Here is a 19,603-nt window from a genome sequence, read left to right as displayed (position 1 = left end):
TCTCCGGATTGAGAGGTGGTATTTGGGGTTCAGATGTGGAATATCACACTAGTTCCCCGAGTGGGGAGGGGGAGAAGGCATTGCTGATTGAAGTAGGGAATCCATGTATTAAGGTACAGAGGGAGCATAGACCATTGTAGTTAGATAAGATACATACATCATATACACTGTAGATTGTGGTACAGATCCAGAGCTATACACGCTATAGATTATTGTAAAAAATCTGCAGTTATATACACTGTATGTTATGGTACAGACCCACAGAGCTATATACACTATTTTATGGAATGATTTCACAGAACTATATACAGTGTAGATTATGGTACAGATCCACAGAGCTATATACACTGTAGATTATGGTATAAATATACAGGACTATATGCACTGTATACTATGGTATAAATCCATAGAACTATATGCACTGTAGATTATGGTACAGATTCACAGAGCCATATATACTATATGTATAAATCCAGGACTATGTACACTGTACATTATGGTACTAATCCACAGAGCTATATACACTGTATATTATAGTACAAACCCACAGAGTTGTACACACTGTATATTATGGTACAGGTCCACTGAGCTATATACACTGTATATTATGGTACAATTCCACTGAGCTATATACACTGTATATTATGGTACAAGTCCACAGAGCTATATACACTATATTATGGTACAGGTCCACAGAGCTATATACACTGTATATTATGGTACAAGTCCACAGAGCTATATACATTGTATATTATGGTACAAGTCCACAGAGCTATATACATTGTATATTATGGTACAAGTCCACAGAGCTATATACATTGTATATTATGGTACAAGTCCACAGAGCTATATACGCTGTATATTATGGTACAAGTCCACAGAGCTATATACGCTGTATATTATGGTACAAGTCCACAGAGCTATATACACTGTATATTATGGTACAAGTCCACAGAGCTATATACACTGTATATTATGGTACAAGTCCACATAGTTATATACACTGTATATTGTGGTACAAGTCCACAGAGTTATATAAATCATATATTACTCGCAGGAGAAGCAGATCCCATACAGACAGCAATAACTACCAGATAGCTGGAAATTCCCAATAGAGTGAATGGTTCTGCTCTGGTGCTTGTGTTTCACTCAGTCGAGCACCACTCTCCACTTTAACATTATCCAATAGTGAGAGAGAGAGAGGGACAGAGAGAGAGATGAACAGGGCATTTGGAGCCTCAGTTAGACTAACAGGAGTCACCACATCAGCCAGCAATCTGACCCAAGAACACTGGATAATAACTGTTTCAGATTTCATCCTCAGCAGAAAGGGAGCAGGAAGCCTCACAGGGAATAGGAATGATAGAGATGACGAGGAATGAGAATTGAAGAGATGACGAGGAATGAGAATTGAAGAGATGACGAGGAATGAGAATTGAAGAGATGACGAGGAATGAGAATTGAAGAGATGACGAGGAATGAGAATTGAAGAGATGACGAGCAATGAGAATTGAAGAGATGACGAGCAATGAGAATTGAAGAGATGACGAGGAACGAGAACTGATGAGTTTTTAAAAATTATTTATTCTTGAGAATTTGGGCTTCGCTGGCTGGGCCAGCATTTATCGCCCATCTCTAATTGCTCTTGCGAAGGTGGTGGTGAGCTGCCTTCTTGAACTGCTACAGTCCATGTGGTGTAGGTACGCCCACAGTGCTGTTTTCCTGTAGTGGTTTGATGCAACTGAGTGACAATTGTTAGGCTATTTCAGAGGACAGTGAAGAGTCAACCAGAGGGAAATGTGAATAGGAAAGATGACAAGGAATGGAACCAAAAGATCAGAATGAATGGGAATTAAAGAGATAACAAGAAATGGTTAAGAAATCATTCCTTGGTTGACAGTAGAACTATATATTTATATACAGGATATGAATATATAAAAAGGAGAGAGAGAGAGAGAGACACATAGCCCAAAAACAGCCAGACAGAGAGAGAGACAAATTTCAATGCTTGCACCAACGTGGGAAGAAAGTTGGCCCAATGAAACTTGCCACTTTTGGTGTTTTGGAGAAGTAGGCTGAGGTTACCATGGTAACAGGGATGCTCTCCATAGATGAAAGTCAGGAAATATTTGCCCCCTTTGCGCCAAAAGGGGGCAATGGAACTATTTCCGGCCTGCAAGAAATCCTCGCTGGGTCGCACAGCTACCTGTGGTTGACACGACGATGGAAAGTGGGTTGGTGTGACGGCCACTGGACACTCCGTAGATGTAGATGGTGTACTTGGTGGTAGGCTTGAGGCCTAGGAGGATGTATGATCGCCGGTTACCAGTCATCCTGAGCTTCCGCACCTCCTCGGAGCCCTGGGCTCTGTACTGAATGACGTAGGAGTCAAAGGCCCATTGCGTCGACCAGGAGAGCTCCACTGAGTCAGCCATGATGTTAGAGACCGAGAGACTGCCCAGAGCCCTGGTTTGACCCAGTCTTACACCTTCCTTCACTATGGAAGCTAGAGGCAAGAGACAAGCGGGTAAAATATCAAATTAAAAAATACCAAGAGTTTCCGCCTGGAAAAATTAAGAACTTGCATTTCAATGGTGCACTTCACCACCTCAGAACATCTCAAAGACACTGAAATAGTTTTGAAGTGTAGTCACTGTTGCATTGTGGGAAACAGGGCAACTAATTTACACACAGCAAACTCCCACACACAGCAATGACCAAATAATCTGCCTTTTAGTGATGTCGATTGAGGGATAAATATTGGCAGGACACCAGTGAGAACTCCCCTGGTCTTCTTTGAAATAGTGGCTTTGGGATCTTCTCCATCCGCCTGAGGAGGCAGACGGGGCATCGGTTTACCGCCTCATCCAAAAGAGGGCACCTCTGATGGTGCAGCACTCCGTGGGAGTGTCAGCCTGGATTACATGTGACTCCTACAGTAAGGACTTGAACCCTCTGACTCAGAGGCCAGAGCATGACACATTGAACAACGTCGCATCGTGAATTCTTTCAGTCCATTACTGGCTTATGGAGGTATTCGGGCACCAGGGGCAGCACAGAGAAGAAGCCGCAATGTCAGAGGGTCTGAGCAATATGGAAAGACCGGAGGGACATGGGCTATGCGCCCTGGAAAGGGGGCATCCGAGACATGATCAAAGGGAGGGTTAGAGATTGATTTGTTGAGTTTACATTACTTTAAACTTAACTGTGAGAATAAGGCAAGGAGACACAAGTTAAAATCAGGAAGAGGTAATTGGCGCAGTAATGTCATGAGATTCTTTCGTGCACTTTGTGCGATGATGGGAAACAGCCCATGTCGAATCAGCTGTCCATGTACATTCCCTTTGATTGAATTACACACTATTAATAACTCAGAAACAGGCCATTTGGCCCAACCAGCCAATGCTGGCTTTTATGGTCCCCAAAGGCCTCCTCGGTCCCATCCCTCTGCATTTCACCCTCCTCCTCGGTCCCATCCCTCTGCATCTCACCCTATCTTCCACACACAGAAGGAACAACACACACAGGTTCATGGCATCAATCTTATTCTAAAATGGAGGTGGTTACCATAGTAACGGGGCTGGCTACAGGTTGAATTGGATCAGGGAGGCGGAGGGAATATATTTCCTGGAGCGCACACAGTAATTTAACCTCTCGTTTTATCGCAGGATACCTGTGGTGGAAGCCACAAAGGCCATCAGCTTTGTGATTTGGCTTTTAAAGACCCCATAGAGAGAGATGGTGTATTTGGTGCTAGGCCTGAGGCCTGTGATGAAGAATGACCTCTGATCTCCAGCCACAGTCAGGTTCCTCATACTCTGCGAGCCGTGGGCTCGGTACTGGATCAGAAAGAACTCGTAGACCCGCCCCGCCGTCCAGGAGAGCTGGAGGGAGTTGGCGGCGACATTAGAGATGCCAGGTCTGACTGGGACCCTCGGTGTTGGACTAACTTCACCTGTGGAAGCGAGAAGAGAAAAAGCAGATGAGAATTGTTACTGGCTGAAAGCTCCTAGCGTCACCGAGCAACCGTCATTGAGTGATGAGAGTGCAGAAGGAGGCCATTCAGCCCAAAATGTCTACTGGCTCTCTGCAAGAACAACTCACCTTGTGCCATTTTCCCGCCTTCTCCCTGTAGCCCTGCAAATCTTTCCTCTTCGGAAAATGATCCAATTACCTTTCCAATGCCCGATTGAATCCACCTCCACCACACTCTCAGGCAGTGCATTCCAGATGCTAACCACTCACTGCGTGAGAAAGCTTTTTTTCATGTCGCCCTTGCTTCTTATTTTACCAATCATTTTAAATCAGCATCCTCTGGTTTTCGGCCCTCCCACCAGTGAGAACAGTTTCTACCTATTGACACTGTCCAGGCCCCTCAGGACTCTGAGCACCTCTATCAGAGAACCACAATTCATTCCTTTGGAGGACCTCAATTGAAGCACTTAATTATTGACAGGTTTTGTGTGAGCCCGTGGGAAAAGAGTGGGGTTAGAGGAGACGTTTTGGTGATGCAGCGAACTGTGCTGTGCAACGTGCTGCCTGAAAGGGCAATGGACGCAGGTTCAGCTGTAACTTTCAAAGGGAGTTGGATAAGTGCTTGCAAAAGAGATTTTTTGCAAGGATGTGGGTTAGCACAGGGGCATGGGACTAATTGGCGAGCTCTTTCAGAGACTGGCACAGACATGAGGGGCCAAATGGCCTCCTCTAGCTGTTCTGTAAGGTGCTATGAATTCCATGCTTTATTGGAAGATCGGGAACTGGCAGCTCAGCTGAAAGGCAGACTTGGCAATGCAGCATTAGGCCAAACTTTCAGATTATAGGGAAAGTTTCCCATGCAGCCACCAAGCACAAGCTAGCACAGGACTAGCTTGTAACCAGGTAGCTGACATAACATGATAGACACACAGACAAGACAGTCCGATCCTGTTGGTAGCATGAGGGAATGTAACAAAACAACTGAGTGATCTTCAATTGACCTCTAATGAGGAACAAGCAATTGAAAGGAGTCCTGGAAAGAGCTCTTGTCTATTAGTGGAGCTTGGAAAGCCAGGAATGCAGACGGAATGGCACTGGGAACCATCCTGATTATTTAAGGAAAGGAGAGGAGTAGAGAGAGAGAAAGAGAGAGAGAGAGGATTAAGTGTTCAGTGAGACATAATTAAACCAAGTGATATGAAGAGCATCAGCTGTTGATTGGCTGGAGAAACAAGGGGCTAAAAAGGTGCCTCAGATTCTTCTGGAATGGAAGGAAAACTGGGAAACGTCCCAGGGGATGGGAATTCGGAGAGATGACCTGGACCGGGAATTCGGAGAGATGACCTGGACCGGGAATTCGGAGAGATGACCTGGACCGGGAATTCGGAGAGATGACCTGGACCGGGAATTCGGAGAGATGACCTGGACCGGGAATTCGGAGAGATGACCTGGACCGGGAATTCGGAGAGATGACCTGGACCGGGAATGAAAAGGAATCATACCACGGTTGAGGGCAGGACTGTATACTTTTATAGAGGATATGAATATATAATAGAGTGAGAGTTTCCATACGCAAACACCCAGAGAGAGAAGGATAGGCCTTCTGTCATTCAGAGAGGTTGCAGAAACCTGATCCACCGAGCATGCTCTATGGAGTTTGGTGTTTCCCTGAAGGGGACTTTCCTGCTACTCTCCGGACTCAAAGCCCAGCTGGTCTGAAGCCTGCGGCCTACTATGCCCTTGAACCACACGAGTGTGTCAGAGGCTTCAGCCTTTAGGCCAGGGAGATCCCAGCTGAATTACTGAGGAGATCTCACGGTACCGTCCAATTATTCAGAAGGAAATATTTGCCTTCTCCATTCGAAAGGGCTGAGCAAGTATTTCCCATCAGATCTGTCGCAGCCAGTGTACCTTTGGTGGTGGCAGCAGTAGACTGGGGGGTTGTGTGGCGGCCGCTGGAAACCCCGTAGAGGTAGAAGGTGTACTTGGTAGTAGGCCTGAGGCCTGTGATGGTGTGCGATCGACTGTGACCACTCACGGACAGTTTCCGCACCTCCTCCGACCCCTGGGCTCTGTACTGCACGGCGTAGGAGTCAAAGTCTCTTTTGGCTGACCAGGAAAGCCTAACCGAGTGAGGTGTCAGGGCCAAAGCGGAAAGGCCACCTAACTCCACTGTCTCGCTGGGCTCCGTGACAACGGTTCCTGTGGAAGCTACAACAACAATAACAACAACTTGCATTTATACAGCACCTTTAAAAGGAGTAAAACGCCCTCCCATCGGGCAGTTCATGAGAGCGATTATCAAACAATGCTTCACACTGAGTCACAGCAGGAGTTACTAAGACAGATGATCGAAACTGGTCAAAGAGGTCGGTTTTAAGGAGCATAATAAAGGAGGAGGAAGAGACGGAGAGGTTTAGGGAGGGAATTCCAGAGCTTAGGGTCCATAGGCAATTGAAGGCACAGCTGCCAATGGTGGAGCGATTAAAATCAGGGATGCTCAATAGGCCAGAATTACATGAGCGCAGATATCTCGGAGGGTTGTGGGGCTGGAGGAGATGACAGAGATCAGGAGGGGTACGACACTGTAGGGATTTGAAAACAAGGAGGAGAATTGTAAAATCAAGACATTACTTGACCAGGAGTTAATGTAGGTGAGTGGGACTTGGTGCGTGTTGGTTATTGATGGTCACACTGCAACCATACCAGAGCAAAGGTAGGGTGCAGGTGGAGCAGAAGACAGCCACAAGGACCCTGAATGGGTAAAACACTTGAAGGCTAGAGGCTATCCATTGACAACTGATAGTTTGCAATAACCGGCGGACAAAGTGGCCGATGATCTGCACTTGACATCTTGCCCCATCTTGTTGGTGCTGAGACACTGGTCTTCAGGTATAACTGTCACCTAGGGAGGCCACATTTCAGCAGGAGTTAAAGACATGGCTTGTCACTGTTTAAGGACCATCCCTCAGCAATGTCTGCTGGTTAATCAGGGCTGCATAAAACGCCTGCGATTTTCCAATGTTTTGGGGGTGGTGAGTGTGAGGGATGCAGGGGATGGGGAGTGCGAGGGAAGAGGGAGATGGAGGGTGTGGAACATTAGCGTGTGGGCAAGGCTGTAATATTGCCATGTGTGCTGTCCTGGACCTGAACAAAGTCCCCACTGGGTAAATATCCAGGGAAATAGAACATGGGCAAGAAACTGGCATCACTTTATAAACCAATGACTGAGAAATACTGATACCATAAAGACAGAACCAAGAAAACAAAGATAAGCTCGATCACCTAGGCTGCAGTAAACTTGTGAGCTATTCTCACTTTAAGGGCCTCAAGTCTGCAATGAGCCCATTTCAAGGTCAGCCACCATTAAAACCCAATCTACTGAGTTCATGGACACATTACACCGTTGTTTTGAAGGGAGCTGGGAAAGTAGGAATAAATAACTTGCCCAGAAAACAACAGTTAAAAGAATAAAATGAATGTGGACGCACTCCTCAGATTAATTTTTTTAAAATACCTGCGGTGGTCACTACACTGGTCAGTGGCTTTATGCACTGATCCTTTGCAACCCCATAGAGACAGACGGTGTAGACGGTGATAGGCCTCAGGCCTTTGATGAAGGAGGACCACTGGTCACCAGCCACTGTGAGGTTGTGCACATCCCGGGGTTCCGCAGCGCTGTACTGTATCAGAAAGGAATCAAAGCCCTTGCTCGCCGTCCAAGAGAGTTGGAAGGACTGAGTCGTGATGTGAGAGACAGAAATGTTGCCAAGTATACTTGGCTTCACAGTGTCTTTAACTGCGGAGGCTAAGAAAGAGAGAAAAAGGAGATGTTTTATTGGGCAGCAAGGGCGATCCTAAGGCCTATGTGGCAGGCTCCGGATGGCTACCGAGTTCCAATCACAGCTTGCGTGTTCAAACAAACATGGACAGGATCAGGAACTGACACCCAGCTCCTCAAAGAAACACTTGAAAGGAAGCGGCCAAAAGAGGCTTTGGGACAAACACAGGAACAGGAGCATGCCCAGTCAGCACCGGGTCCTGCACAGCCACAGATGACAGCTGACCTCTGCCGAACTCTAACCCAACGAAAATATCAATCTCAAACTGACCCTCCATATCCATTCCGGTGGAGAGAGTTCCAGGTTCCCATGACCCTTTGGGTAAAAAGATTTGTCCTGTTTCATTCCCGAAAGGCCTTGCTCACATTTTAGCATGGCTCCTGGCTCTTGATTCCCCCACCAGTTTCTCTCCATCTATCCTATTAATCTGAGCACACCGATCTAATCTCAAGGGGTCAAGCCAACATGATCCAAACCTAAGTTGAAGGCAAAACACTGCGGATGCTGGAAATCTGAAACTAAAACAAAAAATGCAGGAAAAACAAGTCCGTAATACGGACTTGAAACATTATCGTGAGGTTTCTCGCCACAGATGATGTCAGACCTGCTCACTTTTCCCAGCATTTTCTATTTATGTTTCATGATCCAAACCTATCCTCATTGGTTACCCCATTAATTGCAGAAAAGCCCAGAATGTTAAAACAAAATTTGACAATCTGAAGTTGGCCTTCCACTTTCCTTCTGGTCCTTCAACAGCAGAAAAGGACCTGGATTATAAACACAGAGAAAATCGCATTCACTGGGATAAAAAGACAAGTTTCCTGTAGTTCAGAGCAGCAGGCGGGTCACGTTTGAATCTCTCTGCTGGAACCCCTGGGGCACAACCGCATTCTCCTGAGCACCTCCTATACCCCCTCCACTGAGTGCCCAGGGCTCGACTGCGAAAGACTCATACAGACGGACAGCCCTGTATCTATGACAACAGAGGGGCAAAATATTAAAAGTGACTCCTGCTGGACCTGTGCAAGTTAAAAGGAGCACACAGACTGCTGAGTTTGGCCCTGACATGATTTCTTGATTAATCTCCCTCATCTCTTTAGTCTGCCAGAGAAAAATTAAGGAAAAGATTTCCTTTTTCGAGGGGAAGAAGCAACAGAAATTCAAAGCTTTGAGTGGAGATACCTGAGGTATTGGCGGAAGTGGTCAGTGGCCTGGTGTGTTGGCCACCAGACACCCCATAGAGATGGAGCCTGTAGGCGGTGGTAGGCCTCAGGCGTGTGATGACGGTGGATCGACGGTCACCGGTTACTGTGAGGTTTCTCACATCCTCAGAGCCCTCGAGCCCGTAGTCGACGAGAAAGGAATCATAGGTCCTCTCTGTTTCCCAGGAGAGTTTGAGAGATTGGGCCGTGACCTTAGACACAGAGAAATTGTCCAGATCCGCCACTTTGATGGGCCTCTGACCCTCTTTATCTGTGGAGACTACAATTTAAAATAAAAATAATGATCATTAATCGGCCCTCTGGCCTGACCTGAGGAGAAAGATCGAGTCAGTTCTGGACAGGAAATTGAGGAAAAGCAAGTCCCAATGAGGAGAGGAAGAGAGAGGAACACTCCTTAACTCATCTGAGATTCTCCCCTCTATCCCAGTGCGGAACTCACTCCAGCATTGACGAAGAATTTAGCTGAGAAAAGATGCTCCTAAAGTCAATGGTGCCTCAAGGAATGCAAGATTTAACGGACCTCAACAGCAGCTGAAGCAGACTCCGAGAACAACAACAACTTGCATTTATCTAGCTATTCTAACCAGTTAGAATAGTCAAATATCCCAGTGGGCATCAAAGGAGCATTTTCAGATGGAATTTAACAGCGAGATACATATAGAGATATCAGTACAGGTAATGGAAAGCTTGGAAAAAGAGGTAGAATTTAACAGAGAACAGAGCTGGTTAGAGAGGTTGAACAATATAGACATTATTAGGATGAATAGATCAGGTAGAGTCTAGGCACATTCTGAATCGCTTTACTCTTTATGTCACTGAACCAGAGAAACTGTGAAAGACTAACAGGAAACTTCGATAAGCACAGCCTCAATAAACCTGTAGGGAAACCATACATCAAAACACCGAGAATTCAATGTCCAGTCTGATTACTTGTAAATCTAAAAGGAGCTTCATTGGTTTCAGGAGTGCAACTGGGTTAAATAACACCCTGATATCCAACCCAGCTCAGCCTGTCAGGAATCTCCCGATAGGAAATTTTGCAGCTTTACACTGAAACAAATAGTTCTGTAGGGACTTCACACGCGAGAATCGGAACACAATTAACTTCAACTGAAACACAGACAGTTCACGGGGAATAAACACATCTAGGTCCGAAACCTTCCTGAAGAAACTCAAGGCACAATGTATTTTATTAGCAGGAAGGCAGGTCAGAGGATCACAGAATGTTAGAGCACAGAAGGAGGCCATTCTGCCCATGATGCCTGTGCCGGATCTTTGAAAGATCAAAGATTAGTCCCGCCACGCAAACACTTTCCCCATAACCGAGTTAATTTGTCCCCTTCAAGTATTTATCTGAGTCTCTTTACACTTGTTATTGAACCGTCTTCCACCATCTCCTCAGACAGTGTTTGTCCAGATTGTTGTGTAATAAATGTTTCCTCATGTTGTTTCTGGTTCTTTTGCCAATCCCCTTCAATCTGTGTGCTCTGGTTACTAACCCTCCTGCCACTGGAAAATGTTTGGAATCCCAGAGTCATGAACATTTACACCCTCTGCAAGGTCAGTTCACCACTGCTATTCCCCCGCCCGTTTCTCTGTCATTCTGCAAATCTGCTCTGCTCAGGTAATTATCCAATTCCCTTCTGAAAGCCTCTATTGAATCTAGCTCCACCACACTATCAGGCAGTGTATACCACGTTTATATAGGTGTATATCCTCTGTTTAAACCCTTCAAGATTTTAAACTGCTTTTTCAAATCCCTCCTTTGTCTACTCTGCTCCAAGGAGAACAATCAGCTTCTCCAGTCTCTCCACATAACTGAAGTTCCTCTTCCCTGGAACCATTCTAGTGAATCTCCACTGCCCTCTTTCCAAGGCCTGCACATCCTTCCTAAAGCGCGGTTTATGAAGGATAAAGAGATTGACAGAAATGAGAGGAAGGAAATACCTCATCTTTGAACACGTTCGCGAAGCCTGGGGTAGCGGAAGAGCATGAGATAAAGTCGCAGACACATCATCATACCCTTGGCCAATAGGGACCGTCAGCCATTTTTCTGGTGGTACAGGTGAGAGAAGGAAAGTTGGCCAACCATGATGTGTTGCAGAGTTTTCCTGTCAGGAGCAGCAGAAAGATGATCAGGAAAAAGCATTGGGAAGCACATGAGTCACAAGGATGAATCACTGGAGGATATTTATACGCAGCTCCCATTGCAGGCGTGGGTTATAAATATAGATGAGCCTGGACATCCTCACAGGGAGAGATTAGACCAGATTTGGAAGCCTCAATGCCGGTTGACGTGATAACTGGGCACCATCACTTGTGACTTTGCGGTAGTGAATACGTGAGGATCCGACTTTCCGGCTCTCAGACAGTCACTGCTCCCACTGACCGGAACACTGAGCTTCTCGGTCTATCACAGTCATTGGTCAGAGTGACCGGCATCGCCACAGCAACTGATAAAAGCTTTGGAATGGAATAGAGAGAAAGAGTATCGACAGCAGACAAGCCCATCCAAGATGGGAAGTAAAAGCAGACGTAATATTTTCCCTCAGAAAGGCATCCAGTGAGAAATGAGGAAAATATTTTTCGCTGACTGCAGTAGTAAAAGACGGAGAATGCAGGTATTTCACCGGTAATTGTGATGGCGATTGGCTGAACGATAGGTACCTCTTGTGGTGATTACAGCTATCGATGGTGCTGAGCGTTGACCTCTGGAAATCGCATAGACATAGATGGTGTATTTGGTGTTAGGCCTCAGGCCTGTGATGAGGTAGGAGCGCCGATTGGCAGTCACCGTCAGGTTCCGCACACCCTGGGAGCCCTGGGCTCTGTATTGGATCAGGAAGGAATCAAAGACCAACTGTGTCGTCCAGGAGATCCGCACCGAGTGGGCAGTCACCCCGGAAATGGAAAGAGCGCCGAGTTTAACGGGTTTGACGGCGTCTTTATCTGTGGAGGCTCAAAGGAGGAGGGAGGGGAGGAAAGAACAAAGGTAAAATATTCACCAGCGGCTCGAATCCACACCTAGCTCAACAAAGTCAAAGAAACCCCAGAGGAAAACCAGCAGCCAAAATGATTCCCACCAATCAGAATCACTTCTGTATGACTCCCTATGCAGCCTGTAAGATACTCTTGGATGCTGAAGTACACCTCAGTCACTGTGACACACTTAGTTTGGCTATAAACCGACAAACTGTCACCTCACGGTAAACTGTAACAATGGGGATGGAGTTGTATTGTCTGCACAGCGTGATGGGGGGGCATGTGACAGGAGGTTCGTGTGACATGTCCAGGAAGAGGGCGCCACATGCTAAGAAGTTTCATACCAGCACTTCACAACAAACTCATACTGTTTCTGCCATTACTGTGTTAAGAAGAAAGGCTTTGATTGGATAGAGCAGCTCGTTCTGCAGCATCATCCCAATGATCCTCACTGTGAAGTGAGCAGCCATTGTTATTAGGGACAATTGGGGAAACTTGGATTGGACGGTGCGAATTTTGGAGTGGACATTGGGAATATTGGACTGGACAGTTGGGAATTTTGGACTAGACACTGGGGAGTTTTGGACTGGACACTGGGGAGTATTGGACTGGACACTGGGGAATATTGGAGTGGAGAGTGGGGAATATTGGACTGGACACAGGGGAGTATTGGACTGGACACTGGGGAGTATTGGACTGGACATGGGAGTATTGGACTGGACAGTGGGGAATATTGGATTGGACAGTGGGGAAAATTGGACTGGACCCAGGGAATATTGGACAGGACGGTGGGAATATTGGACTGGACACTGGAATATCGCACTGAATGCTCTGCTGTGATGTCCTGTGGCCGAGATGATTGGTTTCTGTCATTTGGATCAAACAGATCTAACACGTTGTAAGTTGCAGTCAAAGGGACAAACAAAACTTCCTGCAGATCAGAGCAGCGGATCCGTCACCTTTGAATTGCTCGGGGCTGGGAGGCACCCTCACCCTCCCCCCGATTGCCCAGGACTTGCCTGGTATACTCGGCTCTGATGTTGGGAGAGGTCCCATATCTATGGCAACAGAATGATTTCTGTTGGAGCTGTGCAAGTAAAAATGAGAGCACCCACTCGTGAGAGTGGTCCTCCAACATTTTCTCGGTCAATTTCCCGCTTCTCAATTGTCTCTCAGAGAAACATTCAGGGATAGTTTTCCTTTTTCTAGGTTAGGAAGCAACAGAAATGATAAAGTATCACTCGTTTTCAGTGGAGATACCTGAGATGTTGGCGGAAGTGGTCAGTGGCCTGGTGCGTTGGCCACCAGACACCCCATAGAGATGGAGCCTGTAGGCGGTGATAGGCCTCAGGCCTGTGATGACGGTGGATCGACGGTCACCGGTTACCGTGAGGTTACTCACATCCTCAGAGCCCTCGAGCCCGTATTCGACGAGAAAGGAATCATAGGTCCTCTCTGTTTCCCAGGAGAGTTTCAGGGATTGGGCTGTGACCTTAGACACTGAGAAATTGTCCAGATCCGCCACTTCGATCGGCCTCTGACCCTCTTTATCTGTGGAGACTACAATTTAAAATAAAAACAATGATCGTTAATCGGCCCTCTGGCTTGACCTGAGGAGAAAGATCGAGTGAGTTCTGGACGAGAAATGGAGGAAAAGCAAATCCCAGTGAGGAGAGGGGGAGAGAGGAACGCTCAACTCATCTGAGATTGTCCCCTCTATCCCAGTGCAGAACTCACTCCAGCATTGACGGAGAATTTGGCTGAGAAAAGATGCTCCTAAACTCAATGGTGCCTCAAGGAATGCGAGATTTAACGCAACTCACCAGCAGCTGAAACAGACTCCGAAAACAACAACAACTAACAACAATTTGCATTTATCTAGCACCATTAGAATAGCCAACCATCCCAATGCCCATCGCAGCAGCATTTTCAGACTGAATTTAACGCCGAGATACGTAAAGAGATATCAGAGCAGATAATGGAAAGCTTGGCCAAAGAGGCAGAATTTAAGAGAGAACAGAGCTAGTTAGAGAGGTTGAATATGGACAGAAGGGTAATAATGTTCATTATTAGTCTGAATAGACCAGGCTGAGCGTAGGCACATTCTGAATCGCTTTAGCCTTTATGTCACTGAACCAGACAAACTCTGATAGACTAACAGGAAACTTCAATAAGCACAGACTCAATAGACCTGTAGGGACACCATACATCACAACACCGAGATTCAATGTCCAGCCTGATTACTTGTAAATCTAAAAGGAGCTTCACTGGATTCAGGAGTGTAACTGGGTTTAATAACACCCTGATATCCAATCCAGCTCAGCCTGTCAGAATTCACCCGATGGGAAATTTCCCCAGCTTTTCACTGACACAAATAGTTCTGCAGGGACCTCACACGGGAGAATCAGAACACAATTTACTTCAACTAAAACACACAGTAAACGGGGAATAAACGCATCCAGGTCCGAAACCTTCCTGAAGAAACCCAAGGCACAATGTCTTTTACTAACAGGAAGGCAGGTCAAAGGATCAGAGAATGATAGAGCACAGAGGGAGGCCATTCCGCCTATCATATCTGTGCCGGATCTTTGAAAGATCAATCCAATTAGACCCACCACGCCTACGCCTCCCCCATAAATGAGTTACTTTTTTCCCTTCAAGTATTTATCTGAGTCTCTTTTGACTGTTACTACTGAATCGTCTTCCACCATCTCCTCAGACAATATTTGTCCAGATGGTTGTGTAATAAATGTTTCCTCATGTTGTTTCTGGTTCTTTTGCCAATCCCCTTCATTCTGTGTACACTGGTTACTGACCCTCTTGCCACTGGAAAATGTTTGGAATCCTAGACTCATGAACAGTTACCGCATGGAGGAGGCCTTTTGGCCCACTGTGTCCCTGCCAGCACTCTACAAAGTCAATTCACCACTGGCTACTCCCCCGCCCGTTTCTTTGTCGTTCTGCAAATCTGCTCTGCTCAGGTAATTATCCAATTCCCTTCTGAAAGCTTCTATTGAATCTGGCTCCACCACACTTTCAGGCAGTGCATACCACATTTATATAGGCATATGTCCTCTGTTTAAACCCTTCTAGATTTTGAACTGCTCTTTCAAATCTCTCCTTCCAAGGAGAACAATCTGATCTCCAGTCTCTCCACATAACTGAAGTTCCTCCTCCCTGGAACCATTCTACTGAATCTCCACTGCCCTCTTTCCAAGGCCTGCACATCCTTCCTAAAGTGCGGTTCATGAAAGATAAAGAGATTGACAGAAATGAGAGGAAGGAAATTCCTACTCTTTGACCACGTTCGCAAGGCCTGGGGTAATGGAATAGCATGAGATAAAGTCGCAGACACATCATCATACCCTTGGTCAAAGGGGACTGTTGACCATTGTTCTGGGAGGTGCAGGTCAGAGAAGGAAAGTTGGCCAACTATGATGTGTTGTTGAGTTTTCCTGTCAGGAGCAGCACAAAGTTAATCAGGAAAAGGCATTGGGAAGCACATGATTCACAAGGATGAATCACTGGAGGATATTTATACGCAGCTCCCATTGCGGGCGTGAGTTATAAGTACAGATGAGGCTGCACATCCTCACAGGGAGAGATTAGACCAGATTTGGAAGCCTCAATGCCGGCCTGACGGGATAACTGGGCACCATCACTTGAGACTTTGCGGCAGTGAATACATGAGGATCCGAGTTTCCGGCTCTCAGACAGTCACCGCTCCCACTGACCGGAACACTGATCTTCTCGGTCTATCACAGTCATCGGTCCAGAGTGACCGGCATCGCCATAGCAACCGATATAAGTTGGGGAATGGAAAAGAGAGAAAGAGAATCGACAGCCGAGAAGCCAATCGGAGATGGGAAGTAAAAGCAGACGTAATATTTTCCCACATAAAGGCATCCGGTGAGAAATGAGGAAAATATTTTTCGCTGACTGTGGAAGTAAAAGACGGAAAATGCAGGTATTTCACCGGGAATTGTGATGGCGATTGGCTGAACGATAGGTACCTCTTGTGGTGATTACAGCTATCGATGGTGCTGAGCGTTGACCTCTGGAAATCGCATAGACATAGATGGTGTATTTGGTGTTAGGCCTCAGGCCTGTGATGAGGTAGGAGCGCCAATTGGCAGTCACCGTCAGGTTCCGCACACTCTGGGAGCCCTGGGCTCTGTATTGGATCAGGAAGGAATCAAAGACCAACTGTGTCGTCCAGGAGATCCGCACCGAGTGGGCAGTCACCCCGGAAATGGAAAGAGCGCCGAGTTTAACGGGTTTGACGGTGTCTTTATCTGTGGAGGCTCAAAGGAGGAGGGGGGGGGAAGGAAAGAACAGAAGTAAAATATTCACCAGCGGCTTGAATCCACACACAGCTTAACAAAGTCAAAGAAACCCCAGAGGAAAACCAGCAGCCAAAACGATACCCACCAATCAGAATCACTTCTGTGTGACTCCCTACGCAGCCTGTAAGATACTCTTGGATGCTGAAGTACACCTCAGTCACTGTGACACACTTAGTTTGGCTATTAACCGACAAACCGTCACCTTACGGTAAGCAATGTAAGAATGCGGATGGAGTTGTATTGTCTGCACAGTGTGACGGGGAGTGTGTGACAGGAGGTTCGTGTGACATGTCCAGCAAGAGGGCGCTACATGCTAAGAGGTTTCATACCAGCTCTTCACAACAAACTCGGACTGGTTCTGCCATTACTGTTTTAAAAAGAAAGGCTTTGATTGGATAGAGCAGCTCATTCTCCAGCAACATCCCAATGTTCCTCACTGTGAAGTGAGCAGCATTGTTATTAGCGACAATTAACAAAGAAGAATGAGAATAATGAGGGGCTGACTCGAGCCATGGGTCTGGGTGTTGGGGTGCTGAACAGCAACATCAAACTTGCATTAACTTTGTGCCTTTAATATTGGAAAATCAGCCATGACACTGGGAATATTGGACAGGATACTGGAAATATTTGACAGGATACCAGGAAGTATTGGAAGTATCAGGAATATTGGATTCTCAGTAATATTATAATATTAATAATATATCAATAATATATTATTATATAGTATTGTGTTAGCCAGTGTAATTGTAAATATTGGACTGGACACCTGGAACATTGCCCAGTACATTGGGAATATTGGGCAGGGCACCAGAAATACTGGGAAATATTGGACTGGACAGTGGAACTACTGGACTGGACAGTGGGGAAAGTTGGACTGGACGGTGCAAATCTTGGAGTGGACATGGGGAATATTGGACTGGACAGTTCGGAAGATTGGACTGGACAGTGATGAGTATTGGACTGGACACTGGGGAGTATTGGACTGCACAGTGGGGAGTATTGGACTGGACAGTGGGGAATATTGGATTGGACAGTGGGGAATATTGGACTGGACCCTGGGAATATCAGACAGGATAGTGGGAATATTGGACTGGACACTGGAATAGTTCACTGAATGCTGTGATGTCCCCTGGCCGAGATAATTGGTTTCTGTCATTTGGATAAAACAGATCTAACACGTTGTAAGTTGCAGTCAAGGGACTGAAACAAGTTTCCTGCAGATCAGAGCAGCGGATCTGTCACCTTCGAATTGATCGGGGCTGGGAGACACCTTCCCCTCCCCCCAAGTGCCCAGGACCTGCCTGGTATACTCAGCTCTGATGTTGGTAGAGGTCCCATATCTATGGCAACAGAATGATTTCTGTTGGACCTGTGCAAGTTAAAATGAGAGCACCCACTCATGAGAGTGGTCCCCAAACATTTTCTCGGTCAATTTCCCTCTGTCAGAGAAACATTCAGGGATAGTTTTCCTTTTTCTAGGTTATGAAGCAACAGAAATTACAAAATATCACTCGTTTTCAGTGGAGATACCTGAGGTGTTGGCGGAAGTGGTCAGTGGCCTGGTGCGTTGGCCACCAGACACCCCATAGAGATGGAGCCTGTAGGCGGTGGTAGGCCTCAGGCCTGTGATGACGGTGAATCGACGGTCACCGGTTACCGTGAGGTTTCTCACATCCTCAGAGCCCTCGAGCCCGTATTCGATGAGAAAGGAATCATAGGTCCTCTCTGTTTCCCAGGAGAGTTTGAGGGATTGGGCCATGACCTTAGACACGGAGAAATTGTCCAGATCCGTCACTTCGATCGGCATCTGACCCTCTTTATCTGTGGAGACTACAATTTAAAATAAAAACAATGATCGTTAATCGGCCCTCTGGCCTGACCTGAGGAGAAAGATCGAGTGAGTTCTGGACGAGAAATGGAGGAAAAGAAAATCCCAATGAGGAGAGGAAGAGAGAAGAACACTCCTTAACTCATCTGAGATTCTCCCCTCTATCCCAGTACGGAACTCACTCCAGCATTGACGGAGAATTTGGCTGAGAAAAGATGCTCCTAAAGTCAATGGTGCTTCAAGGAATGCAAGATTTAACGGACCTCAACAGCAGCTGAAGCAGATTCGGAGAACAACAACAACTTGCATTTATCTAGCACTGTTAGAATAGTCAAACATCCCAATGCCCATCACAGAAGTGTTTTCGGATGGAATTTAACAGCGAGACACGTATAGAGATATCAGAACAGGTAATGGAAAGCTTGGCCAAAGAGGTACAATTTAATGGAGAACAGAGCTGTTTAGAGAGGTTGAAGAATACGGACAGAAGGGTAATATTGTCCATTATTAGAATGAATAGACCAGGTTGAGTCTCGGCACATTCTTAACTACTTTAGTCTTTATGTCACTGAACTAGACAAACTCTGATAGACTAACAGGAAACTTTGATAAGCACAGACTCAATAGACCTGTAGGGACACCTTACATCACAACATCGAGAATTCAATGTCCAGTCTGCTTACTTGTAAATCTAAAAGGAGCTTCACTGGGATTCAGGAGTGCAACTGGGTTTAATAACACCCTGATATCCAACCCAGCTCAGCCTGTCAGGAATCTCCCAATGGGAAATTTCCCCAGCTATTCACTGAAACAAGTAGTTCTGCAGGGACCTCACACGGGAGAATCAGAACACAATTTACTTCAGCTAAAACACAGAGAGTAAACGGGGAATAAACACATCCAGTTCTGAAAGCTTCCTGACGAAACCCAAGGCACAATGTCTTTTACTAACAGGAAGGCGGTCAGAGGATCACAACATGATAGAGCACAGAAGGAGGCCATTCTGCCCATCATGTCTGTGCCAGATCTTTGAAAGATCAATTCAATTATTCCTAACACGCCTACTCCTCCCCCATAACCGAGTTAATTTTTCCTCTTCAAGTATTTATCTGAGTCTCTTTTCACTTATTATTGAATCGTCCTCCATCATCTTCACAGACAGTGTTTGTCCAGATCATTGTGTAATAAATGTTTCCTCATGTTGTTTCTGTTTCTTTTGCCAATCCTCTTCGATCTGTGTGCACTGGTTACCAACCCTCCTGCCACTGGAAAATGTTTGGAATCCTAGACTCATGAATATTTATCGCATGGAGGAGGCCTTTTGGCCCATTGTGTCCCTGCCAGCCCTCTGCAAGGTCAGTTCACCACTGCTACTCCCCCGCCCGTTTCTCTGTCATTCTGCAAATC

General features: G+C 46.2%; 1 protein-coding gene across 1 annotated transcript in view; it reads right to left on the bottom strand.

Annotated features, from left to right (window-relative positions):
- LOC144695617 (tenascin-X-like) overlaps positions 1-19,603 on the bottom strand; it is a 205,783-nt gene that overhangs the window by 21,401 nt on the left and 164,779 nt on the right. The window contains exons 22-23 of the mRNA XM_078566513.1: positions 13,283-13,582; positions 11,708-11,989 (exon numbers count right to left, since the gene is read on the bottom strand). Of these exons, the coding sequence (XP_078422639.1) occupies positions 11,708-11,989; positions 13,283-13,582 (582 nt within the window). The remainder of the gene's footprint in view (positions 1-11,707; positions 11,990-13,282; positions 13,583-19,603) is intronic.

Source organism: Cetorhinus maximus, chromosome 21 (assembly GCF_964194155.1).
Source record: "Cetorhinus maximus chromosome 21, sCetMax3.hap1.1, whole genome shotgun sequence".
In the NCBI taxonomy this organism is placed as follows: domain Eukaryota; kingdom Metazoa; phylum Chordata; class Chondrichthyes; order Lamniformes; family Cetorhinidae; genus Cetorhinus; species Cetorhinus maximus.
The sequence above is the reverse complement of the archived record's forward strand: the minus strand, read 5'-3'. Positions and strand labels throughout refer to the sequence as shown.